Below are 22,871 nucleotides of genomic sequence, written 5' to 3' on the forward strand. Positions count from 1 at the left end.
TCGGTAATTTCCCATCAGCATCACAGCACCGTGCACACGCATAGACATCCAGACCGATCCCGTCGTGTACTGGAAAATCCTTTAATCTCACGTCCGGGTTTGTCATGGTCAAGTTTCCGGTCCATTTGGAGGTTTCGTCACCCACTTTGGATCTCTTGGCCCTTTTTAGTTACACGTAGGATTGTTTCCTCGTTTTTTTTTTATGTGTGCGTTGTGCCTTCCGGTTGTGCATATCATTGGTGGGTCGGTGTTTGCTCAACCTTACCCCTTTTTAGCACGGTTGAGCTAGAAAGCAGCGTGCCGAGGCGTGCTGAGGGCAATTATTTAAATTGTTCATCCATTGGCGCGTGTTTGACTGCCGAGGGACTTGGTGGGTGTACAACATTGTATGTCCGGCAGTAGCCGGCAGTGGCGTTTTTTTCTTCTTACAATATCCAACTTTGTTGGACATTTCTTTGAAAGTTGTCTTGAACAAATTATGTATATAATACAAGAAGAACATAATAGTAAGACTTCAACTGTAAAATATTCGAAATTGGACATGTGTTCCAAACTGTTGTTGAAGTTAATAACTGCAATTGTTTTATTATTTCTGAAAAGCAGCATTTGTTATTCGATTAATTAAACAAATCTATCACTATTTTTGACCTTATATCATTGTGGTTAAATGTGGACATATTTAAAAGTCACTTAAATAATCATTAGGCACGTAAAAATGAGTAAATGTAGCACAATGTTTTAATGTGTTAGTCAAGGGAGTACAAATACAGGGAGTTTTTTTGTACAGTTCAATCGAAAACAGTCCTCCAAGGATGTTAACTAACGCTTTATGTATAACATTACTTAGAATTTCCATTGCAATTACTTACCTTGTGAGAGGTGGTGTGTACGTTGGCTTCGTTCCACTGCATCCACTATTACGAGCGGCACTCTTCAGACAAATCGTCCTATCAACCAAAGGACCTCACCTTCACCGTTGTTTCAACCAGCATAAATCATCGTCCTTGGGTGTCGTATGGGATGGTTCATCGCTCCTTCTCTTCTATTTGCATCCGCAAACTACAGTGCACAAAATAAACAACTGTACGGCGATGAGGACGAGGGAAAAAAACGGTTCATCCCGCTGGTTGGCGGCTACAACAACATGCCCTTTGTTTAGCCGAGAGTGTTTGCTCCGTGCCTTTTTTTTTTTTGGTTGCTGGTTGCTTTGCGTTGCGGTTGCTCTGGATGGAGGCGAAAGCGTCAAACTTAAGCATAAAACATGACCACGCGTTTGGAACATGAGAAATTGTGGTCCGGCCCCTCGTCAGTCAGGACAAGATAACAAGCATAACAGACGGCAGTTGGCAGTAATAACAAACCCGGCACACATACACACACATACAAAAAAACTCACCAAACACATACCCACAGACACACACACGCATCGTCAGGAAAACAACGCTTAATGGTGGTGGCCGGTTCCAAAATGGTGGCGTGGACGAGAAAAAAAGTGGGATAAATGCGAGCGAATTCGCAACCATTGGCTCTGGATGGTTGGTAATGTAATTCGCTCGACATCGTGTCACTTGTTTCTCTTCATTATCACGTGCTTGAGATGGTTTTTGTGAGGGTGTCCTCCATGCTCCTGCTCCCTAGTTTCATGTGGCATGTGCTTTGGTGTCTGCGGCCATATTTAATGCCGCACTGCTGCTGCCGGTTGTCGCCGTGTTGCGGAAGGATTTATGTTCCGCCGCTCTGGAGGGTACGTCCGCACATCATTCAGCCTGTCCGCGGCAACAGTGGGAGGGAGTTACAATACCAAAGGACAACAAGTTATCTCGTGTCAGTAGCGGTGCCTCAGCCTGCCACAATCGCAATCTCATACGTACACGGGTAAACGTTGATCGACGGTGTCGCTGGTGGTGTGTGTGCTGGTGGTATCGGTCGTATCGATGGTCGCAGTGCAGTCGAGCCCGATAGAGCCGTCATCCGTGCGCGGTACGGAGCTGCGGGTCGAAACCGACGGCGACGGCAGCGAGGATGGTACAGGTGATGACCCGGCACCATCCCCGATCCGTGGCACGATGTGGTTGTTGTTCAGTCGATTATGCTCCTCCGGTGCCGTCCCTGCCACGATCGGAGACGCGCCCGGCACCGATGGCTTGCTTTGATTATTATTGCAGTTATCGTGATCGTTGCTAGTGGCACCGGCAGCAGCAATCATGCGAACAGGATCACCACTGCACGGATGACCACCGACGGTAGCGTGGCTGACGGTGGTGTAAGGAACGTTATTTACGTTGCTACCGCCATGGCTGCTGCCGTTGTTGTAGCTGCCATTGTTGTTGTCGTTGCTGAGATTGATACCGGAGCCCGGGTTGGCATTTTTTGCGCCGCCAACGGTAAGTTTCACCCGGGTCGGTTGGTTGACGCTGTAGTTGATGTTGTAGCTAACGCCGGGATGGTTCGTACTGTCCGTTGCCGTGTACGTGGCGGAGTTGGACGATGAATGGTGTGGGCTCGTGTCGGTATCTTCCGCCGTCGTGTGTCCATCTCGGGTGCCTTGTCATACCTTCTCGGTCATCCCACTGCTGTTGTTTGCCGCGGTGGTCGGTTGCGATGTAAAGCTACGAACGGGCGGTAGAAGAAAATGGGCGAGAAAATTTAGCAAATAAAGCAGGGGACAAACACGAGCGTGGCGTGCAACCATTCGTTAGATATGGTAACGAGTACGGGCAGCAACTTCAAAGGCAAGCGTCCAATCGGACGGTTAGGTACTGCAGAAGAAGTCGTTTCATCAAATTGCACCACATGCAAACTGCAATCATGCTTATGCCCATGAATACGTTGGAGTTGCAACTTAACACAAAGATTACAGAAGAACTGTAAATCAAATTTGGCAAATCAAAACCAGATGAAAGTAATTAGAAATGCAGATAAAATCATGATGCTTTTATTAAAATTAATTTAATAAAAACGTTATCATTTCGATAATTTGAGGCCTTTTTTTAATAAATGCATACAGGTGATGGTAGTAAATCAATTGGTTCATATGCTTAAAACGCTGTTTACTTTTCCTTATCGATACGCTATTTATTTGATTTTCCCCTTCGTTCGATTGAATGGAGACGCCTGGTACCTTTCACTGAGTAATTGGCTGCGTACTTTAATTTTTTCCATTGTCAGCCATGTTGAATTGGTGACGTATCTTCTCATAACAGATGAGCTTGCATTATGAAAAAGACACTTGAAATTGGTTTATCGTTCGTACATATTGTGGAATTTATCTCAGTTGTTAAAAAAAAGCCATGAGTGAGATGAGCATAATATTCATATTTTATATTCAATCCTCTATGACGGAATGCAGGTATAAAAGCTACCACCAATCAATCGATTCGATGTTCAGTTATATTTTACCATCAATGGTAAACCATTAATCTTATACCATTGCAACTTTTCCGATGAAATCAATAAAAACTCACTTTAAGACATAAATCATCGTCGATTCTCATTCCACTTAAGTACACAAATATCCCACGGGCAATGCCAAACAATTTTCCCCCCAATAAACGTACACAAACAGGGTACCTCGCTGTAGACCAACAAATTTCTAACCACAAGTAAAATCACCGAGGTATCAGCAGGGTAAAGAAGAATAAAAAAAGTACTACAAAGTTTTGTGTTTTTGATGTCGATTTTGATGCAAATGTTGGATTTTGGTTTGGTTTTGAATTGGAGATCGGTTTCTCGCTTATGCTTATGACGTGATGACGATAGAGAGCGAAAGAGAGAGAGAGACGGTGGGGGAACGGAACAAGAGAGACTTGATACCTAAAACTCACCCGATGGAGTTAGCCGTGCCCGAGTAGCAACTGTTGGTACCGCTGTGCCCATCCTCCGTGACGCCGCTGTGCTCCTTCACCGAGTCATCCTTGGTGTGTTTGTGCCGGTGCGAACCGCTGCCACTGCCACCGCCACCGGTACCGCCGCCACCGAACGATTTGCCGAGTGGGCTTTTCATGGTAAAGTAGCCGCCCGGTTTCGGCTTCAGATGGCGATTGTTCATTTCCATGTGAACAATTTTCATGAATTCAATTTGAGCAGCGAGTTTCTGAATTTCTTCCTTTGGGAGAAGAAAAAAAAATCCCACGTACACGGAGTATGCCGCAATCAGTACGGTGCCATTGAATGGGTGTTTGTCCAGTGGGGGTATTTTTTTAAATAAAATATGTAGGAACGGTGAAACGACAAGGAAGAAAAAAACAATATGCATAGAATCCGGTTAAGTGAAGTGTCGAATGCAAATGCCACGAAGGGAAAATTGAAAAATCAGCTGCCACGGTGGACGCACACACCGGGTAGTGCGGTCAGCTATCACAATTTCATATCCCGGCCCGCTCACCTTCAGCTCTTCGTTCTCCTGATATAGGTCGGCCGTTTCCTCCGGCACCAGACCGATGCCGTTGAGCGAAAAGGACGCGGTGATGCCACGCTTCCGTGCCCGCTGATCCCACTGGTCACCCTGGCCGCGCAGGATACGCAAAACTTTCGGCCCGAACACGAGCGCTATCGTGACCGAGGTGGAAAGCTGCGTTCGTATGAACCCGAGCAGGTATTTAATATCCGGCCCAGCCTGGGGGAAAATGAACAGGCTGAAAGCAAGCGCAGAAGAGCAAATGTATAGGAAGCGTAGGATTAATTTTTCAGCTAAAAACCATCCACTAATGGGGTTGAGAAGTTAAGAGTTTTTGTCCACAGCAGTCCTCACCATCGCCGGCCAAGGAAGGCCATTCCATGACGCTTGAACGCAACCGATAAAAAAAAACCGCCCCCACGCTTCTTAACAGGGCCAGTAAAAATGGCATTAAAACTCGCCCAAGCACCGTGCGATGGCGATGGCGATGGAAGAACGATAATCGATACTCACTGAAATGCTACCATGGTCGTGTTGACCAGCGCAATGTTGTAGATGGCGTAGGAGATGAGCTTTGCCTCGTTGTAAAGCGATTCGGCATTGCGCACGTTGTAGCAGACGCGTATTCCCCAGGCAAGAAACAGTACCTCGCCGATGGCCAAACTGTGGTCCCACCAGTTGTACGAGCACTGCTTGAATATCAACCCGTACTGGTCCTCGATCTGGAAATGAAGGCAAACAAGCAGCCAATTTAGCAGAAATAAACATTAGCTTTTGGACGGTTTGCAATAGGAAATAACAGTTAGAGTTTATAAAGAGATATATACAATCATATAATGAATAGTAAAAGGTTCATGATTTTATTTAACGTACTTTGGACAGTCAGGTCCAGACTATATAGTGGTTGTATTTAAACATCCTAACCGCTCCCGCTCCCTAAGTTTCTGGAGTGTTACTAAAGACGTTCTGAAGTCAGACATTGTCCTGATGGAACATACAACTTCTTTTGATGACCAATTATGACAGTTTCTGCTCAATTTCTCAATTGACAGTAAACATTTGAATTTAGTGTTTGGCCGTACGGAAAGCAACTCATAATAAATGATTTCCTCATAGTCCCACCAAATACACAGTAGAACCTGGTTGTGGATTGGAATTGTGGATTTCTTTTCCCCGAACCAAATACTACTTGTATGAAAAATTTGATGAGTTTTTTAAACATCCACTCCCTATGCCTCGAAATTAAGAATCAGTTTTGCTCGTTTCTGTATTCTAAAACCATTCCCACAACTAGGTGGGATCGACTGAAAGTTCTATATTATGAGCTGATAAAATTTGATGGTGCTGTAGGCGCCTAAAATTAACTTTCTTCCATGTGGCACATATGTATTAAGATAACACCACGATATTTATGTAGGATGAAAGGAAAAAAGAGAAAGTTTTTTTATTTTAACATCGATCAATTCTTATAATCTTCCTAGTGCAGTTCCCGATCTTGACTGCTCTGTCGCTATCCTCGCTAGCTTTTTTTTTTTGACAACCGTGTTGCCAGCACTTCGCACCAACTGTCACCAAGCACAGGGTGATTCATGCCCTACATTTATTAGCTTGTTGTGCGTATTTAGCAATGATTAGAATCATTATGGGGAATGTTTGCAATCACACATGGGGAGCCATTCTATTTCACCATCCAAAAACCCGGTTTGTTTCGGTGTTATTTTACAACTAATTATGTATGTCTTCTCGAACGGTATTAGGTCATATTTCACTCGAGCAATTAATGCCGACGGTCATCATTTTCGCTAATAGTTTTATCTAGATATCTGTCTCTCATACGTGATCCAATCATAATCCCAGTAAATGTTATCAGATCCAGTTCAGCACAGCAGCTAGGAAGCCCCGTATAGGGCTTCGTTTATTGCTCAGCATAACAAATAAAACGATATGGAAGGACCTTCCATCCCAGACTTGGTTTAATGAGCGAAAACAAAAATTCACCAGCCGGGTATATCATTCACCTCTACCCAATCGTGTAGGCATTCGAGCTTACCAAAGCATCCGCGCAGACCAAAGTCCGTCTGGCTGGGTACGTGCGAAAACAGCAACACCGGAACAAGTTTGGTGATAATGATTTTATGGCTGCCCGGAGGAGTAATTAAGCGGATTATTAAAAATGTATTGCTCGTCCCGATGCCGTCGTTGCTGGGCGTTTACTGTTGGAAGCAGCCCGACACACGGGCAAACGGTCAGTGGAATCGCTGCCGAATCGACCCGCAATCAATGGATGGTTGGTTTCTCCGCTGTCTGCGCAAGGTAGAATAATAATAACCTTACCGGAAACGCTTACAGTGGCCCGACTACAGCGGGTGGGCGTAAATTAGGAACGATACAGAATTCTATTAGACCCTTGGGTTGCTCACGTTTTCCCGACTAATAATTGGGTATGTCGCATACATACACGCGTCCGACCGCAGAGTTTCGGTAGAGATAATCCGGTTTCGTGCTGGCGCGGGGTGGAATGAATGTTTCACTCGTGTCAACTTACCCGTTCCGCCGTCGGTGGAGCTGAGAGCGTCCAGGTGCCAAGGTAGATAAACATGACCAGCAGTATCGGGACCATCCACTGGAGCAGCTGCTTGTCGGTAAGCTTCACCTTGTGGGCGGATTTGACGCGGTAGGTGAGCGAAACGCGCCAGGTCTTCATCAGCAGCGCCGTGTACGTCACGCAGAAGCCCATGTGCCGCGTCCATTTGGTGGCGATGCACGCGTAGGTGTCGAGGATGGGAAAGATGGCCGCCATCTCCAGGTACATGAAGGCACAACCGAGCAGCGTGATGGTGAGAAAGATAGGGCTGGCCACCTTGAACACTTTCACCTTCCGGTGCTGATACATGTACAGTGCGAGCACGACGGTAAATCCGGCGCACATGATGGAGAAGGTGAGCAGTGTCGTTCTGTGGGGTGTAGTTGGAAGATGAGGAAGCCCCGTTAAGCAGGGTGAAACGTATTTCGATCGATCGGGTTTGCTCGATTTCACATTAAAGGTACTTTAAATTCAAATAAATCTATCTTCTGGCAGGTCAAACGATACAGTGCGTGACATATATATACGAACAGTTAGTTAATTGATAATTAAACTTAAGTTGATAGAAATAAATGAAGGTAGATAAATGCAATAAAGTTCACTAGAATCATATTCATACCGAAAAAAATGCTATGAAGCTCTATAAGGTGGCCAAACGCCGCCTGTCCAGAACCTTAGCTAATGCCTCTTACTGAATTAAATAATAATTTTGAACTCCCCGTCCTTATGGGAGGACGCTTACCGGCCACTGGTCTTGACAAACACTTTCGCAATACAAAGTTGAGTTGTTTTTCATTGTTTGGCCGGTTATTTCAACTTCCAGAGAGACGTATGCTTTACTATTTACGTAGGGGTCGTTACACATTTGCCGATAATGTTGTTAAATTTTGGTTGTTAATAATAATAGCATGGCTACAAAGCAAGGTACAGAGCTGGGTTCTCCTCGAGAAGGCAGGGAGCTTGTATTAAAAATCGATGAATTTGGTATATTTTTGGTATTGTTTCAGTAAGGGTTCTGTTACACGTAGGATCGCTTAGCAATTTTATCAAGCTTTTTTCCCACCCGACCACAAATGTTCGTATTGTTATGCCACACACTGTAGTTTCAACCGACCGTCGCATTAGCAGCGTCATGACCCAACTTTACATCATATTTTTAGTATTCTTAGAAAGGTTTCGCAATCGCAATAGCTTCTTTTAAAACTCACCTGAATGCCCAATTGTAGCTCGCCAGGCACGGTTCCGGCCCGGTACAGGTGGCACACCCGGGTGCACACCGAACGCAGACGAACACCTCCTTGTAGTAGGAGCTAATGTTATCCCGATATTCCTGGTACGCCACCTCCATGATGCTGCCATTGAATCCATCCGGGTGGCGGAACGAATAAAATCCATCCTTGCAGCGACACTGATACGCACCCCGGGTCCACCCATTCACGACAGTTTGCAGTGCACTGCCGGCAGCTAGCAGTACGCTCGGTCCGCTCGACGAACCATTCACCAAGCTCTGCATTACCGGACCGGTACCATTCGGGCCCAGCGCTAGGGACGCGGCCGAGCTGATAACGCTGGTGACGACCGGGCGGTACTCACAGCGCATGCTGTGCACGTGGCACTTGTGCGAACCGTGGAATGCCTCGATCTGCCGCAGCTGTTCATCCTCGCCGAGCCTGAGGTTCCGCAAGAACGGGTAAAATTGGCGCAGGTGCTGGTTGTAGCTGAGGATTTCGTAGCGATTCGGATTGTTGCACTGGTTCACTTGAAGATCACTGATGTCGATGTCGATGCTTAGAAAACCGCGTATGCTAATGTGGAAAATGTAACCAAGACGAGGGGTTAGACAACTGGCCGAATGTCAGACAGCGCGGGATAATTACCCGTGCCGACCCATCGGTGGGATTGCGACGCTGTACGAGAGGATCCACTTCTTCTGGCCGCAGGAATAGTATGGGTAGGTCCACCAGCCCTTGTACGAAATGTTTGGCGGTGTTGGCGTAAACTTTGGCGACCGTAAACCGGGTGACGACGTTTCATCCTCAAACCTGCTTAATGAAAATCGACAATCGTTTGCTAAGTGGAGGGGATTTATCTTCCGACACCGAACGGTGAAACGGGTGCTACTTGCCATGGATAGCTGGGATCGAGTTTGGTACCGATCGCTATACCTTCAGCCTCGATGCGCAGCGGGCCACCCATACCGCCCGGTTCCTTGTTCCACCAGACGGAGTTGGTGAGCAAACCATCGCTAACGTTGATCGACAGGATGCGGGCACTGGTGACGTGTGCGTCGGATAGCAAACCCTTCGCCAGCGCATCCAGCAAACCTGCGGCGATTGTATTCCGATCGATATCAATCAATACTATTCCTAATCCAGTGTGATAAATCTCTAATAGCATCATTCGCATCATAAAAATCCAAACACCAGAATCTGTGCATCGGGCATTAATCATTAATCATATTACATCTCACAAGTAGCAAGGCTTTACCGGTTGTCTACCAATTATCCTACTTAGCGGAATAATACATCGATTAGAACTGATTCGGACGCACCGCTTATGGTAAAGAGATCTGAATTGTTCGTGTTAAACTACCGGAACATGATTTCGACCGTACGCAAACACTAGAGTTCATGGTGAAGTGTCCATTAGTGGCGTGTAAGGACGTCCAACCGCCGCATCGCATTGAGACTCGCAACAAGTTCTTTGTTCTACCAAGCAATACATTACCCATGGTGATCGAACGCATCATAATTGGCAAACAACAACATTAGTTGCTGCTAGGCTGTCCGTATCGTAATCGTGGTTCGAGTGGCCGATTTTCCAACGAGTCAATCATCGAACCCTTCAGTTATTAGATTGATTTCTTGAGAGTAATTAGTGATTGGAAGGATGTTCGTTGTTGAAGCTCATTAGATACATGCTCAGCACGCTGTTAAGCAAAAGGGTCCTTTACCCATTCTGATACGTCAATTCGCCTTCCGAACGTTCCCGTTCGGCAGTTCGTTCATTGCGTCAAATGAATGTGTTCGGTACGGGAGAAACGTGAAAACTTTCTATCGCCCATCACATCCCCTCGCCACTCGCGGTCGCGGATGGCGATGTTAATTATTAATCGTGGATCCGCACCACCTCCACCCCCGCAGTACGCACTTACCGTTGTGGCGTGACACACCCACGTCCTGGAGTACGACCGCGGCCAGATCGGCCTTCTGCCGGGCACCGGTGTAGCGCTCCGGGTTGAGCGTTATCTTGAGTGGCCGATAGAGCTTCGTCAGACAGAGGGCACCCAGGTTTTCCGTCGCGATGTCGTGAATTGTTTGCAGAGAGTCTTCGATGGCTTCCTGGGAGAAAAACAAAAGGGAGCAAGGAGAGGTACAGTGGCAGAATGGCTACGGGGAAGGCGCGTGCAAACAGTAAAGCCTAGCTCACGGACCCGGGCGGAGAAACGATGACGTACACGCAAACGTTACTAGAACGCACACCGTCGAGCGAATCGTTCGGTCGGTGTGGGGTGGTTTATTTGATCTTGTTTTCCATTGTTTTGTCGGTGAAATGATGTGGGACGGTCTTTGTTGTACTAGACGCGATACGGACAAAGCACCGGGGCAAAGACCGGGGTTTGTCTTCATGATTATATTTACCTCCGAAAACTTTATCTTCATTTAAAGCGTTGGCACTGTAGATGTGCGCATTTCTGCTGTGTGCTTGCGAAACATTACCGCATGCCCGGTTGATAGGTAATGGGCGAAAAATTGTAAGTTGAAAGTACACATACGTGAATGGATGAAAGGTGATAGTTTAAAATTCATAAACCATCCGTACCCAATGCGTTTTGGCCCCAAGAGATGAGAGAGTAATATTTTCCCTTTTAATAAATAAACGTTTTCCAGCAAAGCTAACGACCAGATGAACGTGGGTGAGGGATTGTTTTTGCTCTTCATGGTTTTGATGGATTTAGATGCTTACGGTTGTCTCGATGGAGCATTAAAATAGAATTGCACATTTGCACAGTGGGTCGTTATCAGCAAATGTTGGCTAGAAAATAGTTTTTGATCGATACAGGGTTTAACAAACCACTTTGCTACGCGAATGGCGTACTTCGTCGGAAGTGTATTTCGTTTCCTACGAAGTTTTTCCTCTCGCTCAAAATGTAAATCCGCTGGCACGATATGATTTTCGCGACGATTGCTTTAGCTTTTTCACTAGGATTTCGGGCTTTGAAGACCGGCAAAGTATGCCATGTCATTTTTACACATTGCAAAGTAATTTGTTAAACTCTGTAAGAATATTTTTAATTAAAATTAACAACCATTGTATGTTAATACTAAAATCAATCTTACGTTCCGATTGGGAAGTATCGCTCAGGTAAAACAATCTTTTGGGCGAGTCCCTTTTGCTTACTTCGTACTACTTCTCGCTTTATTATCCTTCAAACAAAATAGTTCTAAAGTTCTTTATAATAAACAATTTAAAAAGAGAAACAAAAACACTCCAGGAAGACTCTTAGTGTCTAGTGAGTTTAACTTTAACAGAGCATTGATCAGTTATCAGTTATATTTTTTACTATCATCTGAGATGTCTGCACCCCTAGACTAAAACTCTTCCTCAATTAAATTTATTGAGAGATCAAAATGTTTATGTTCATGTGCATAAAATTTTAATTTCAAATTAATTAAAGAAATCTTCCAAAAAAGAAGAAATAAAATTAAAAAAATGCATAAAGAATTTTGGACTTTTGTTCAGGAAAAAATACCCATAGTGAACGAAACATCTACGACCCTCTTCCGGCCTAAGCCCTCTGGTGACCACAGTCGAGTAAATGCAAAACGTTGGTCACCGGCGGGATAAAAGTCATTTCTTTTGGGAACCGTCTGACACCCAAACAGTTCAAAATCCGGACTTTGTTTATTCATCACCGATCCCGGCGGAGTCTTTTCGGACGGTTCCATTGAAAGGTGGATTGGTTGCAGGGTGGCAGGGAAAATCTTCCTCGGTTCAACGGCAACCACCTGGCTGTGGTTCATGACGATGATGATGATGATGATGATGATGATGTATTAGTCGTTTGAAAGTCACTTTTTGCATCACGTTCCGGTGTGACGTTTTCTTATCAAACCCACCACGGATTAAGACCCTCACCCAAACCGGCTGGACGCAACTGTTCGGAAAAGCAGAAAAGCTTGTCATTCCCGCATACCTTCGACCCAGTTTTTTTTTTCAGTCGTTTTTCCCCGTCCCATCAAATACCCCTTCGGAAACGGTACATCCTCAAAAGGTACGCTCGAGAGCTGTGCATCCTTTTTGTTCTGATTTTTCATTTTTGTCATGCCCCAACATTGCTCGATCACACATAAAAACAGCACGCCGGGTGCGCATCCTTCTTGTGGCCGAGATTTAGCGACTCCCTGTCCACCGTCAAAAGCACTCTTGATTTATTCACCGACGGGTGCAAAACAAAGAAGAACCTTCACTCTTGCGCTGTGAATGCCGGCCTGTGCTGTAGCACGCTTCCCTGGAGACACGTTTATTGAAATGCCCCGTGGGAATGCTGATTTTCTCATCTTTCGTACGCTTTTTTTTTGTTGTAACCCTCCCCGGGAGGCACTTGCTTGCTGGAATGGCACACTTTACCGCACAGAAACTAATCAACGCGTCGAATGAAATATTAATCGTGCCGCTCCGAGGAAGGAGGGTTAGGGAAAGCGGGGGAAAAAGGAATGATGCTGCGTCAACACGGATTTTACTCGCTCTCTGTCTATTTCGTTTTTTGTTTTTATTACCATACAAAAGAGAGCACGGCAAAATATAGGGGGAAAAAACGCAAAAAGAGAAGGCCTTTTAGGACGAAACTAGGAGGCCGATGACACTTCAATCGATTAGCATCCGTTTCCGATTTCACGCACACACACACACACACACACACACACTCTGCCACGTATGATCATCTTTCGCAGGCAATGGTTGCGGACGTGATGGGACCGGACGCATGCGACCAGAGTGTGGCGCACGCTGTGCTAATAAAGCACGAGATTGTGCAGAAATTGGCTCTGACGAGATTTCCTTCCACGCGCTTAAAGCGGATGCGGTTAACGATCATGAAACCGGCGAGGCCACCCCGAGGGGAAGGATTGGCACGCGCGGAGAATGTTCTCCCGTTCTGCAAAGTAAATGCCTTATCGTGCGGCACCAACTACGGGGCCAGAGGAAGCCGTCTGCCGTTAGATAGGAAGCTAATTTCCGTACGTGTGTGTTTGGCTGTGTGCATGGGCATTTAAGTGGCTTTGAGTGCGAAATAAGAAAGGCGAAAGGCTGTTTGAAGCGTTCGCATCAAAACGGAAACGATTTTCGTGCCGACTGCAAAGCACACACACACACAAAATGGAAACGTGACGCGAAAAAGGCACACCACGTGAGCCACACGTTTTGGGGACGGCGTGACATTCGCCAAGAATTCGAAGCATGTTCGGCCGTAGTTGAGTTTAGATGGGTCGTTCGCGCTGCCACACACCACTCGTGCGACTTTGGTTTGAAGTTTTGAATATTTTATGCAGCCAATTCACCGGTTTGTACCAATATCCGGGCATGTACTTAAAGACGACTGCGTTAAAACAGGTCAGACATCGTGGATGTGTACGGTACGGCCCCGTACCAGGGTCCCCCGGTAGTGATGGGGTTTTTTTGTTGTTGTAGTTACTATTTCGGGGCATAACATTTAACACGGTGTGAGCATTGCAGGCATACTTTTCGTTTACGACTCTGTTCTGTTTTCTTAAATATTTCATTAACGCCTGTCCATGGAGCGCTCGAATGCGCATCGTAAATTCGTGTGACTTTCTATTAGGACGACTGACAGCATTAGGAACGCACGTCATTACGCACATTTACCGCACGGATCTGTGGTTGGAAGGGAAGGGACCTTTTGACTGCCATAAATTGCTCCTCGTTTTCGGGCGCAGGATTTATTTATGAGCGACAATCTATTATCGCTTCTGTTGCTGCATTTTTAATGGGGTTCGTTTTGACGGTGCACGGTTAGCACGATTTGACTCCGTAAATTATGAATTCTGCCTCGGAGAGCAAACTTTGGGTGATTTGACATTCTGGGAATTTATAGCAGCCGTTCCGCTTGTACCCAATTGTAGTTGTGTAGAAATAAGCTTATTACGACGTTTAATTTTGTAGGCTTCTTCGCACGAATAATCCAAACCTCGTGACCGATGACCGATATTCGTAAAGATATGTTGGGAATAACTTGTGAATTTCAAGACTACTCACGGAAGTTATGTTCGAGAAATCCTGCATTCAATTCTGTTCAATTTTATAGATTTTATCGTTGAGTCCATCCGTTTAGTAGGTACGCATTAATTGTTATTAGATCATACAATTGAACCCAATTCTACGATGAACTCAAGCATCGGTATCACGAGTTGCACAGTGACTGAAACCATGAATTGTTCAAAAGATTCCTTATTACAGGGGTCTCCAAACTTTTCAACCCGCGAGCCGCATTGGTTGAGCCTACGATAGCGTGAGGGCCACTTACACATTACAGGGTTTTACATGGCGAATCCAACTTACTGAATCGCACGAACAGACAAGATAGACACAAAAACTACAAACGTCAATGAATCGCTAAAATTGGATATGGAAACGCATGCGCAATTTAGTGAATGTCAAATCGGTCAGCCTGTTTACGTACAGGCGGATTCAAGTGTTGAACTACAAAATGAAGTTGGAAATTAATCTCAGGGATTTATCATCATTAAACCTAAGTTTTAATCGATAGTTTGCACATGCTTTATTTAAAATTTCGTACATTAATTTTGAATATTCTATCTCAACTCTTGAATCCGGCAGATATGGAAACAGTCCGGCTGGATTTGACATTCACTAAATTGTGCTCGCGACTCCTTATCCAGCATTTGCGATTCAGTAAAATGCGTTGTGTTGCACTATCAATCTTCCAGTTTATCTTATAAGCTAACGCGAATCATTAAGTTGCGCTCGTCAGATTCTATCTATTATAAAACTCTGTATCTTCCGGGTAATTTAGAGAGATGTTGCGCTCGAGATGATTTTTATTTCATAATTTCTACTATTAACTATTGCTAACTATTACAGTAATTAAATTGAGCAGTTAAGAAATAATACAACTTTCCCAAATTAGACATTTTCATAACAATGGTAATATTAGCAACAGCGTCGCGGGCCGCACTGGAGACTCTTGAGGGCCGTAGTTTGGAGATCCCTGCCTTAGAATAAGGTACAGCAGAGCAAAAAACCTTTTTTAGCACTGTAAGTGGCTAGTGGTTTAGGACAAAATATAGCAGAGATAATCATGCCTATAGCCAAACTCTAATGTTATACAAAATGATTCCAATTTCACACATTGCCATTATGAAGCGTGCTTGGCTCTCCGTTTAGTTTGACAAGCTGTGTTAGACACTTGCTTGTTAGAATTGCAAATCGTTTATCTTTAATGGGTCTCTAAGCCTAATCAAGATAAACATTGTTGCAGATAACCGGTTTCAGGAAACGAAAATAACAAAGTCGAGAACAATTCCAAAGAACTGTAACAGCCATGGGATAATACGAAGTCATAAGTGAAGTGTTGCGATTAAATGCTGAAGTCAAACACAACAGAGATTCCATTAAATTCGGCAGACATTCGAAGCGTTGGACCAGATCGCCCAGTAAAGGGACGAGACTAGGGCATTCGTAGAACATCCCTAGTCCTGAGAGATTGAGATGGTGCGTAGACATCAATGAGGGACAACAGAGACGACGATTCGATGGTGTGGTTGAACCGACCAGCAATTAAGGAACTTCTTCAGAAAACCCTAGCGGAAACCTCCCCAGGCTTTTACGCTTTGAAAAAAAAAATATGAATCTAACTTGACACGTCAACGAGAACTCGATCTTTGGTATGTTGGGTCAAAAATCCACTCATTTGGAGCTTATTATTACTCCCCTTTTGCTCAGATTCTGCTGCAAAATCAAATGATATTGTAACGTAACATTGTGCAAACTGAGCAAGCACATGAAGAATGAAAGATACTATGCTATAAGAATTGAAAAGTCTGTTAAAACTCCTTTAGGATTTAGCCTTTAACAGAAGGTCTTTAACACTGCAGGTGGTATCGTTCACATCATACATGACTGCATGACGCATGTGAGACGAAGGTAACGCGTCGAGCAAGAAATACATGCGCTGCATTAACCTTACCCACTCGGTAGCATCGCTCGACCGGCGATCTAGATGTACGTACAACCAGTTTGCTTTCTTTTCTTGTTCAACGGTGCGCAAAAATCCCCGGTTTCGCACCTACGACAAACACGCCGGACGCAAGATAAAAGTTCCCATCTCGGCGGTGAATCCCCTTTGCGCTGGCAAGCAGCGAGCGTTCGACATAAATGCAGTATAAAAAGACTCGCGTCTTGTTTGGTTTTCTGTCAATGCTCTTTAAGCTTAGCTTTGGTTCAGATCGTGGTGTGTTCATACAGACATCCGTCAAACATGAAGCAAGTGTGCATTCTTCTAGCGGTGCTGCTCTGCACGGCAGCCGTCGCGGACGCCATCGTTTATGTTTACGTGAGTATTGCGGCTCAACCGTTGATGAATTCTCACTTATTCACTTCCTTTCCACTTTAACTTGCCACAGGCTCCAACGTGTGCGAGATGTAAAAGCATCGGAGCGCGGTACTGTGGTTATGGGTATCTCAACCGGAAAGGAGTCTCGTGTGACGGACAGGTAGGCTTGCACGGTTGAGTGCTTTTTGAAAATGCAATGGAATGTAAACCTAACCAAACGTTTAACCTTTCCAGACTACCATCAATAGCTGTGCGGACTGCAAACGAAGATTCGGTCGCTGTTCGGACTCGTTCATTACGGAGTGCTTCATGTGAGAAGGTGACATTCGGCTGGGTGACATGAGCGTCAAACTCATGTGGAACTTGGACGGTGGAAAGGTAACAGAAATCCTGAACTCCAAACCGTCAATGCTACAGTGATCATTGATGCATTGATCATCAATACGGATCATGTGGCTTGTGCAGGATACACAGATCTTATGAGGAGTTCCACATCCTTCCCGGTCACTATGAAGTTGCTGAACAAGTGATGTGTAGAAATTAAGTCTTCTCGACATTTTGGTAAAATGTGTCGTTGCCTAGAGATCGAATACGGTGGCAATTTCTTCTGAATCAATGGGACGGATCATAGCTTAAATTAAGTAACTTAAGCTTTACCATGGCATCTGTCAAATAATTCAGGTACCAGATTGTATCATTTTGAAGGGATTCGTAAAAGATACAACATTTTGACATAAAGGAAGACATAATTTTTACGAGAAACAATATTTAGAGGAAAATCAGAACGTATCTTTAAATTCAATTCATTTGGAACAATATATAAAAATGATAATTAAAATGATCTACAATAACAATTTTGTAACTCAAATCATCTACATTTGCAGTTTAGTGCCTTTCTCAGGATTTTGAAATAAATAAAATATTTTAGATGTTATTTGAAATGTTAATGATTGATAATTGTTGATGCATGGCCGTTATTGTTTATTTTTGTTTACATTTCCATCATACGGGATATATGGTCTAAACTGGTTCAGACCTGCTAAAAAATTGCTTTGTTTTGACATTTGTTGAACAACTGACCGAAGCTTTCAGTAAGTCAACAATATAACCGTCTTTCATTTGGTTAATTAGGCTTGCCAATTTGTTTGCGAAACTGGCTCCGGATAAGTCTCCAAACGTCACAATCCGTACAAAAAAAAAAAAACTATCTAAAAGCATGATTAGAGTATTACATATGTGATTAGTATGACGTCATTACACACATTTGTATGGATCTGTGGACCGTGGTTGGGAGAAGAGCGATGTTTGATTACCATAAAGTGCTCGGGAGTACAATTTATTTATGAGCCCAGTTTATTATCGCTTTTGTTTCTGAATTTTTAATGGGGTTCGTTTCGAGCACGTTTAGAGAGTTAAATTATGAATTCTGCCTCGGTAAGTAAACTTTACGAGATTTGCCATTCTGGGAATTTATAGCAACCGTTCTGCTTGCACCCAAATCTAGTTGTGTAGAGCTAAGTTTATCGTTTAAGATTATTTTTGTAATTTACTTAATTTAGTTAATTTATATTTTTTTAAAGTGTGTGATCTCACATACTAACACACCGCTGGAAATAGTTTGTGATCGATATTATCAGACGGATAAAGTAGAATTTCATGAATTTCTAAATTTCCATTCATTGAGGTTTGTGCTGTCTCTTCACTGCAGAGTAGTGGTGGGAACTCGGATTCGGAACTGCCTGGTTCTGATTCCGTTTTTGGAATCGGTTCCGGAATCAGAATTGATTTCGTAGAAAAGGTCTTTGATAAGGTTAAATTTCAATGAGATTGTAAACTCTTTCAGACAAAAAATGATCTGTTTTACAAGTTTAGCATAGGATAGAATAGGTTGACACAGTTAACCCGACAACGCTCGGGCTTCCTGATCGTACTTTTCTGACAAGCCCGAGTGCTACTCCTATTCGAAACGCAATTGTCGCTATATGGAACCAAAAATCCCCGCCATTTATAACTATTTACCCTATTTCTACTCGATCTCTTGCTGTTACTTAGTATCGTGCATTCTTTAAATCTGCATGAACTCGACAAAGGGAAGATACTGTACTACATGCAAATTGTACAGTCTGTGATTGTACAATCGCCTTAAAGATTCAACCTTTAAAGATCTTTGACAGTGCAGATAGGACCGTTCTCGTTATAAATGAATGCATGACTCATGTGGGGGGGGGAAGCTAACGCGATGCTGCATTAACCTTATCCAATCTCATCGCTGAGTGCTAGAAACTGGTTGTTTGCTTTCTTTTCTTATCCAACGGTGCGAAAAAGTCCCTATAGGTTGCGCACGTACAGAAAACATGACCGACGCGAGATAAAAGTTCTCATCTCGGCGGTGAATCATTTTGGCGCCGACAAGAAAGCATTGGAGCAAGATGAAGTATAAAAAGGCTAGCGCCTGATTCTGTTTCCTATCAGTGCTCTGTAAGCGAAGATTTGATCCAGTGGCACATCGTACGTGGTGTATTCATAGACGTCCCCCAAACATGAAGCAAGTGTGCATTCTTCTAGCGGTGCTACTCTGTACGGCAGCCGTCGCGGACGGCTTAGTTTTAGTTTACGTGAGTATTGCAGCGCAACCGTTGATGAATTCTCACTTATTCACTTCCGATTCTTTATAACTTTCCATAGGCGTCAACGTGTGCGAGATGTAATAGCATCGGATCGTTCCGCTGTGGTACTGGGTATGGACATATGGTTTCATGCGTCGGCCAGGTAGGATTGCACGGTTGTGTGATTTTCGAAAATGCAAACATTATCAAACGCTTATCTTTCCCAGACCGCCATCAGTAGCTGTGCAGACTGTAGACGTGGGGGGGGTTACTGTTCGGATCATTTCATTACGGACTGCTTTCTGTGAGTCAAACTTTGAAGCTACCTCAATTTCTTTGGATAGTGGAAGGGTGACAGACATCATGAACTCCATATTATGGACATCAATGAATGGTTTGCATCTCGGCAAGACGCTACAATGATCAGGTCTTGTGTCTAGTGCAGAAACCGGTGAGGAGTTCTATAGAACTCCAAAGTAGAGAATAAGGCTTTGGGCGACATTGGGGGAAAATGAGTCGTGGTGGTTTTTTTTTTACTAAAACAATATTATGCTGGAAGATTCCACTGAAGAGTTTATAAAAAAAAAGATGCAAATATATAGAAGATATGAAATATACGACTCGTACAGTTGATCCAGCAAGGAATATGGCAGTGTGTACTGTTGCAGTAATATCAGGAACTACTGACATAGTTTATCCACTTTTATAAACTTTAAATTGTTGACAACTTGGCAAGCGAGACTATTTGATCTTCGACTACTTGAGACAAAGTGAACTATCCTTCAAGACAGTACATCCTACAATAGCGTATGTTTGTTGTAGTGATCTAGTAAGATCTAATAATTAATTAAAAACGAACCAACGATAGCCATCAACACCATTACCTATAAATAGAGCCGGAAGTTTTTAACGACCTTTAGAACACTATTATCGCTGGTTCCTCTTAACAAAGTTGAACTTTAAAGAAACCTGCAAAGGTCTAACCCGCAACTAAGCACGGTCGCAGTGTAGCTTTCCTTTCAACGCTGTTAATTAAATGAAGCTTTTAATTAAATCAAAGCTATGGTTTTTTTAGCCAAGAAAAACGTGTTTTGAGCTGAGAGCCACAAAAAAGGGACAATTTGAAAGGGCACGTGGTTTCGCTGGTATTATGACGCCTAGCAGAGGTCGAGAGGAAAGCTTGGGAAGTGAGTTATTTTGTACCTGATTTTCATAAATTGCCACTGCGATACACACTCAAACTAATGACCCGCTAGGGAACGTCGTAGTATAGCGTTCGGGAATTGGCGTAAAGCAGCGAAAGCTGTTGCACTAGTTTATGATCGATAGGAAACTTGATGCGTTTAGAGGATAATGTTGTTACCCCCCTAATCTACTGCGGGTAGGGCGGTAATTGAGCGGTAAAACGGGCGGAAAACGTTCTTCACGGACTCAAGGACGCGGTCTATGATTGATGATGATGATGGTGATGACGACACTAGTGATGGCTTACCTCCGTCGGCGATGTGGGGTGACGCTCGGTATAGATGGTCGCGGGTCCCGCTAGCACACCGTCCTGCTCCACCGGGCTGGGTACACCGGCCGGCGTGTGGCCACGGCTACTGGCACCTTCGCCACCGTCCCCGATGCTACTTCCATCGCTTGTTTTTAAACCACTTGACGGGACAGAGCCGGCGCACCAGCTTTGTGCTAACAAATTCAATATAATGACGATTCTCCATCTCCAGGCTATGGCTAACCAGGGCCATAACGCAATTTTATGCATCGCGATGAGTCATGGGACCTGTGCCGGGGAAGAGAAGAGAAAATAAAACACAAACATTGCGAATGAAATTTGCTTCACTAATGGTTCTGTGTGTAACGTAATTTATGGAGTAAAAATAAAGAAAACAAAAAAAACAAACGTTTGTTTTGCTTCCTTGTGGCCATTCGGTGTGGGCTGTAAGAAATGTGCCATTACGCACAAACACAAAGCAAAACGTGAAGGTCTATAGGGTTTAGAAAACAAGAACGTTTGTACACCGGAATGAATTGATTGTTTGGCTGGAAGTGTCTTTGAGAAGTGCTGAAAATAAATTAGCATCATTAATTTGAAACTTTTATAAAATTGTGGCGACTAACAACCAACCAAACCTTGAACTTTCGACCGCTACCGCTTGTCTAGGTGTGGAGAACAGAAGAACGGAAAAGAAAGAATAAGGACGTGTCAAAGGAATGACTAAAGAACATTTTACTTCCATTTCATTAAGCGTCGCCCGTAAATGCGTTCGGCCCCGTGGGCTGCTTAGATGCCAGAACGATTAGTACCGCTGGGATGATGGTCATTCCTGCAGCACCTGGTTAGCTATCATCATTGAGGTTGTTTTCTGTAAGCAGCACACAGAAGCTTCCAGCATGGGCGTAAAATGCCATTTGTAGGACATGGCGACAGGGGGCGGAGACAGGAAATAAGATAAAAAAACAAAGCCAAACACCTCCACCAAGGTGACCGGGACACATTCCCGTGCCAAGTGTTCGCCCCGAGCTGCAGTCAGTATCGATAAGATTTCCACCCCGATGCTTCCGGCATCAGGCGACGCGATCGTGAACCGTTGCGATAAGCGATGCACAAGGCGTTTCCGTGTTACAAACATCTGCCGCCGGTGGCGCCACCTTCCTGTTCTAAGCAGTGTGGAAAATAAATTAAATTTTCTTTCACCGCCTGCCGCTCGATGCTGGCAGGAAGATGGGTTTTGCCAACGGCTGAGATTGATGGTTCCAATGATTGCCCACCGTTTTGCCGGTTGTGAACGCCGGTTGAGGCAAAGCATGTTTGCGCAACTACCGAGCCGAGCACACGGAGCGCTTTGAAACGTGATAAAATGGTCGTGAAAGTGTTTCTTGCCGTGGTTCACATTCTTGTCACCTCGATGCTCAGGTATGTCCGGACACTGGGACACTTCGTGGGCACACTGTGGGTGTATTAGGCGAGCCGGGCCAATGTAACGTTTCGTGTATCGTCTGAGCTGCTGTTGTGCAACGGCATGGAAGTAACGTGGGGTAAAGATTCTTTTTAATTATTGTTTGGGGTTTTTAATGAAATTTTGCCTGGTGTAGAGTTACGGAAGAGAGGTGAAAGAAGAAAAAAAAAACACACGATAAAGCTGAGTGGAACGCAATTGTCTATTATTTACAGACCTAATATGGCTTTATTTGGAATGGCAAAGTATTATCCATTAATTAGTTGAAACATTTTTCATTGATTCATTTAAAATTGCTTCTTATTGTCCGGAAAAGACACCTGCAGAAGGTTACGGTGTGTCACGGTATGTGGCTGTAAAGCATTGTCACAAATGTATGATGTTTCCACAGGTAACGTTGCAACCGTTGCGTGCCTCACCGTTCCAACAAAAGTTCCTCTGTCATTGGATATAAAACCAAAAGAAAAAAAAAAACCGCAGTTTCTCTTCCGTTCGTTCGAGTTCAGCGCCCCAACACGCTGTAACAGGGAAGATAAGGTGACATGCGGCTGTATACCTCCAATCCAATCGATCGAAAAAAAATCTTCCTGCCACTATATAGAGACTGGAGATTCAAACCACAGACGCACGTGAAATATGTGCACAAAACATCAAATCAGCTGTATCAACAACACCAAGTTTGGCGTGCGTCTTGCAACTCACTGTGACAGCGAACGGATTTACGCTAGTAGCG

General features: G+C 44.2%; 3 protein-coding genes across 3 annotated transcripts; 2 read left to right on the forward strand and 1 right to left on the reverse strand.

The window, feature by feature from the left end:
• Positions 1-2,548: 2,548 nt before the first annotated feature.
• LOC128716006 (probable G-protein coupled receptor CG31760) lies at positions 2,549-20,943 on the reverse strand. The gene is made up of 10 exons (XM_053810929.1): positions 20,671-20,943; positions 10,135-10,321; positions 9,106-9,304; positions 8,858-9,022; positions 8,189-8,785; positions 6,942-7,350; positions 4,910-5,118; positions 4,385-4,634; positions 3,825-4,105; positions 2,549-2,609 (listed from the first exon to the last, which is right to left on the reverse strand). The coding sequence occupies exons 1-10, from the start codon at positions 20,941-20,943 to the stop codon at positions 2,549-2,551; spliced, it is 2,631 nt and encodes an 876-aa protein (XP_053666904.1).
• LOC128716007 (uncharacterized) lies at positions 16,498-16,887 on the forward strand. Its single transcript, XM_053810930.1, has 3 exons — positions 16,498-16,572; positions 16,643-16,732; positions 16,807-16,887. Exons 1-3 carry the CDS (start codon positions 16,498-16,500, stop codon positions 16,885-16,887), a joined length of 246 nt encoding a protein of 81 aa, XP_053666905.1.
• On the forward strand, positions 19,113-19,486 carry LOC128716009 (uncharacterized). The gene is made up of 3 exons (XM_053810931.1): positions 19,113-19,187; positions 19,258-19,341; positions 19,406-19,486. Exons 1-3 carry the CDS (start codon positions 19,113-19,115, stop codon positions 19,484-19,486), a joined length of 240 nt encoding a protein of 79 aa, XP_053666906.1.
• Positions 20,944-22,871: the final 1,928 nt, after the last annotated feature.

The sequence above is a fragment of the Anopheles marshallii genome, chromosome 3, assembly GCF_943734725.1.
Source record: "Anopheles marshallii chromosome 3, idAnoMarsDA_429_01, whole genome shotgun sequence".
NCBI classification, from domain to species: domain Eukaryota; kingdom Metazoa; phylum Arthropoda; class Insecta; order Diptera; family Culicidae; genus Anopheles; species Anopheles marshallii.

What these genes read in the sequence shown, in the direction of transcription:
- LOC128716007 (XM_053810930.1), top strand. Translation starts at nt 16,498, where the DNA reads ATGAAGCAAGTGTGCATTCTTCTAGCGGTGCTGCTCTGCACGGCAGCC. An exon ending in ACGCCATCGTTTATGTTTAC is followed by an intron (nt 16,573 to 16,642) that starts GTGAGTATTGCG and finishes AACTTGCCACAG; the next exon opens with GCTCCAACGTGTGCGAGATG. An exon ending in GAGTCTCGTGTGACGGACAG is followed by an intron (nt 16,733 to 16,806) that starts GTAGGCTTGCAC and finishes TAACCTTTCCAG; the next exon opens with ACTACCATCAATAGCTGTGC.
- LOC128716009 (XM_053810931.1), top strand. Translation starts at nt 19,113, where the DNA reads ATGAAGCAAGTGTGCATTCTTCTAGCGGTGCTACTCTGTACGGCAGCC. An exon ending in ACGGCTTAGTTTTAGTTTAC is followed by an intron (nt 19,188 to 19,257) that starts GTGAGTATTGCA and finishes AACTTTCCATAG; the next exon opens with GCGTCAACGTGTGCGAGATG. An exon ending in TGGTTTCATGCGTCGGCCAG is followed by an intron (nt 19,342 to 19,405) that starts GTAGGATTGCAC and finishes TATCTTTCCCAG; the next exon opens with ACCGCCATCAGTAGCTGTGC.
- LOC128716006 (XM_053810929.1), bottom strand. Translation starts at nt 20,943, where the DNA reads ATGCATAAAATTGCGTTATGGCCCTGGTTAGCCATAGCCTGGAGATGG. An exon ending in CTCGATCCCAGCTATCCATG is followed by an intron (nt 9,023 to 9,105) that starts GCAAGTAGCACC and finishes TTCATTAAGCAG; the next exon opens with GTTTGAGGATGAAACGTCGT. An exon ending in GGCACGGCTAACTCCATCGG is followed by an intron (nt 2,610 to 3,824) that starts GTGAGTTTTAGG and finishes GCCCGTTCGTAG; the next exon opens with CTTTACATCGCAACCGACCA.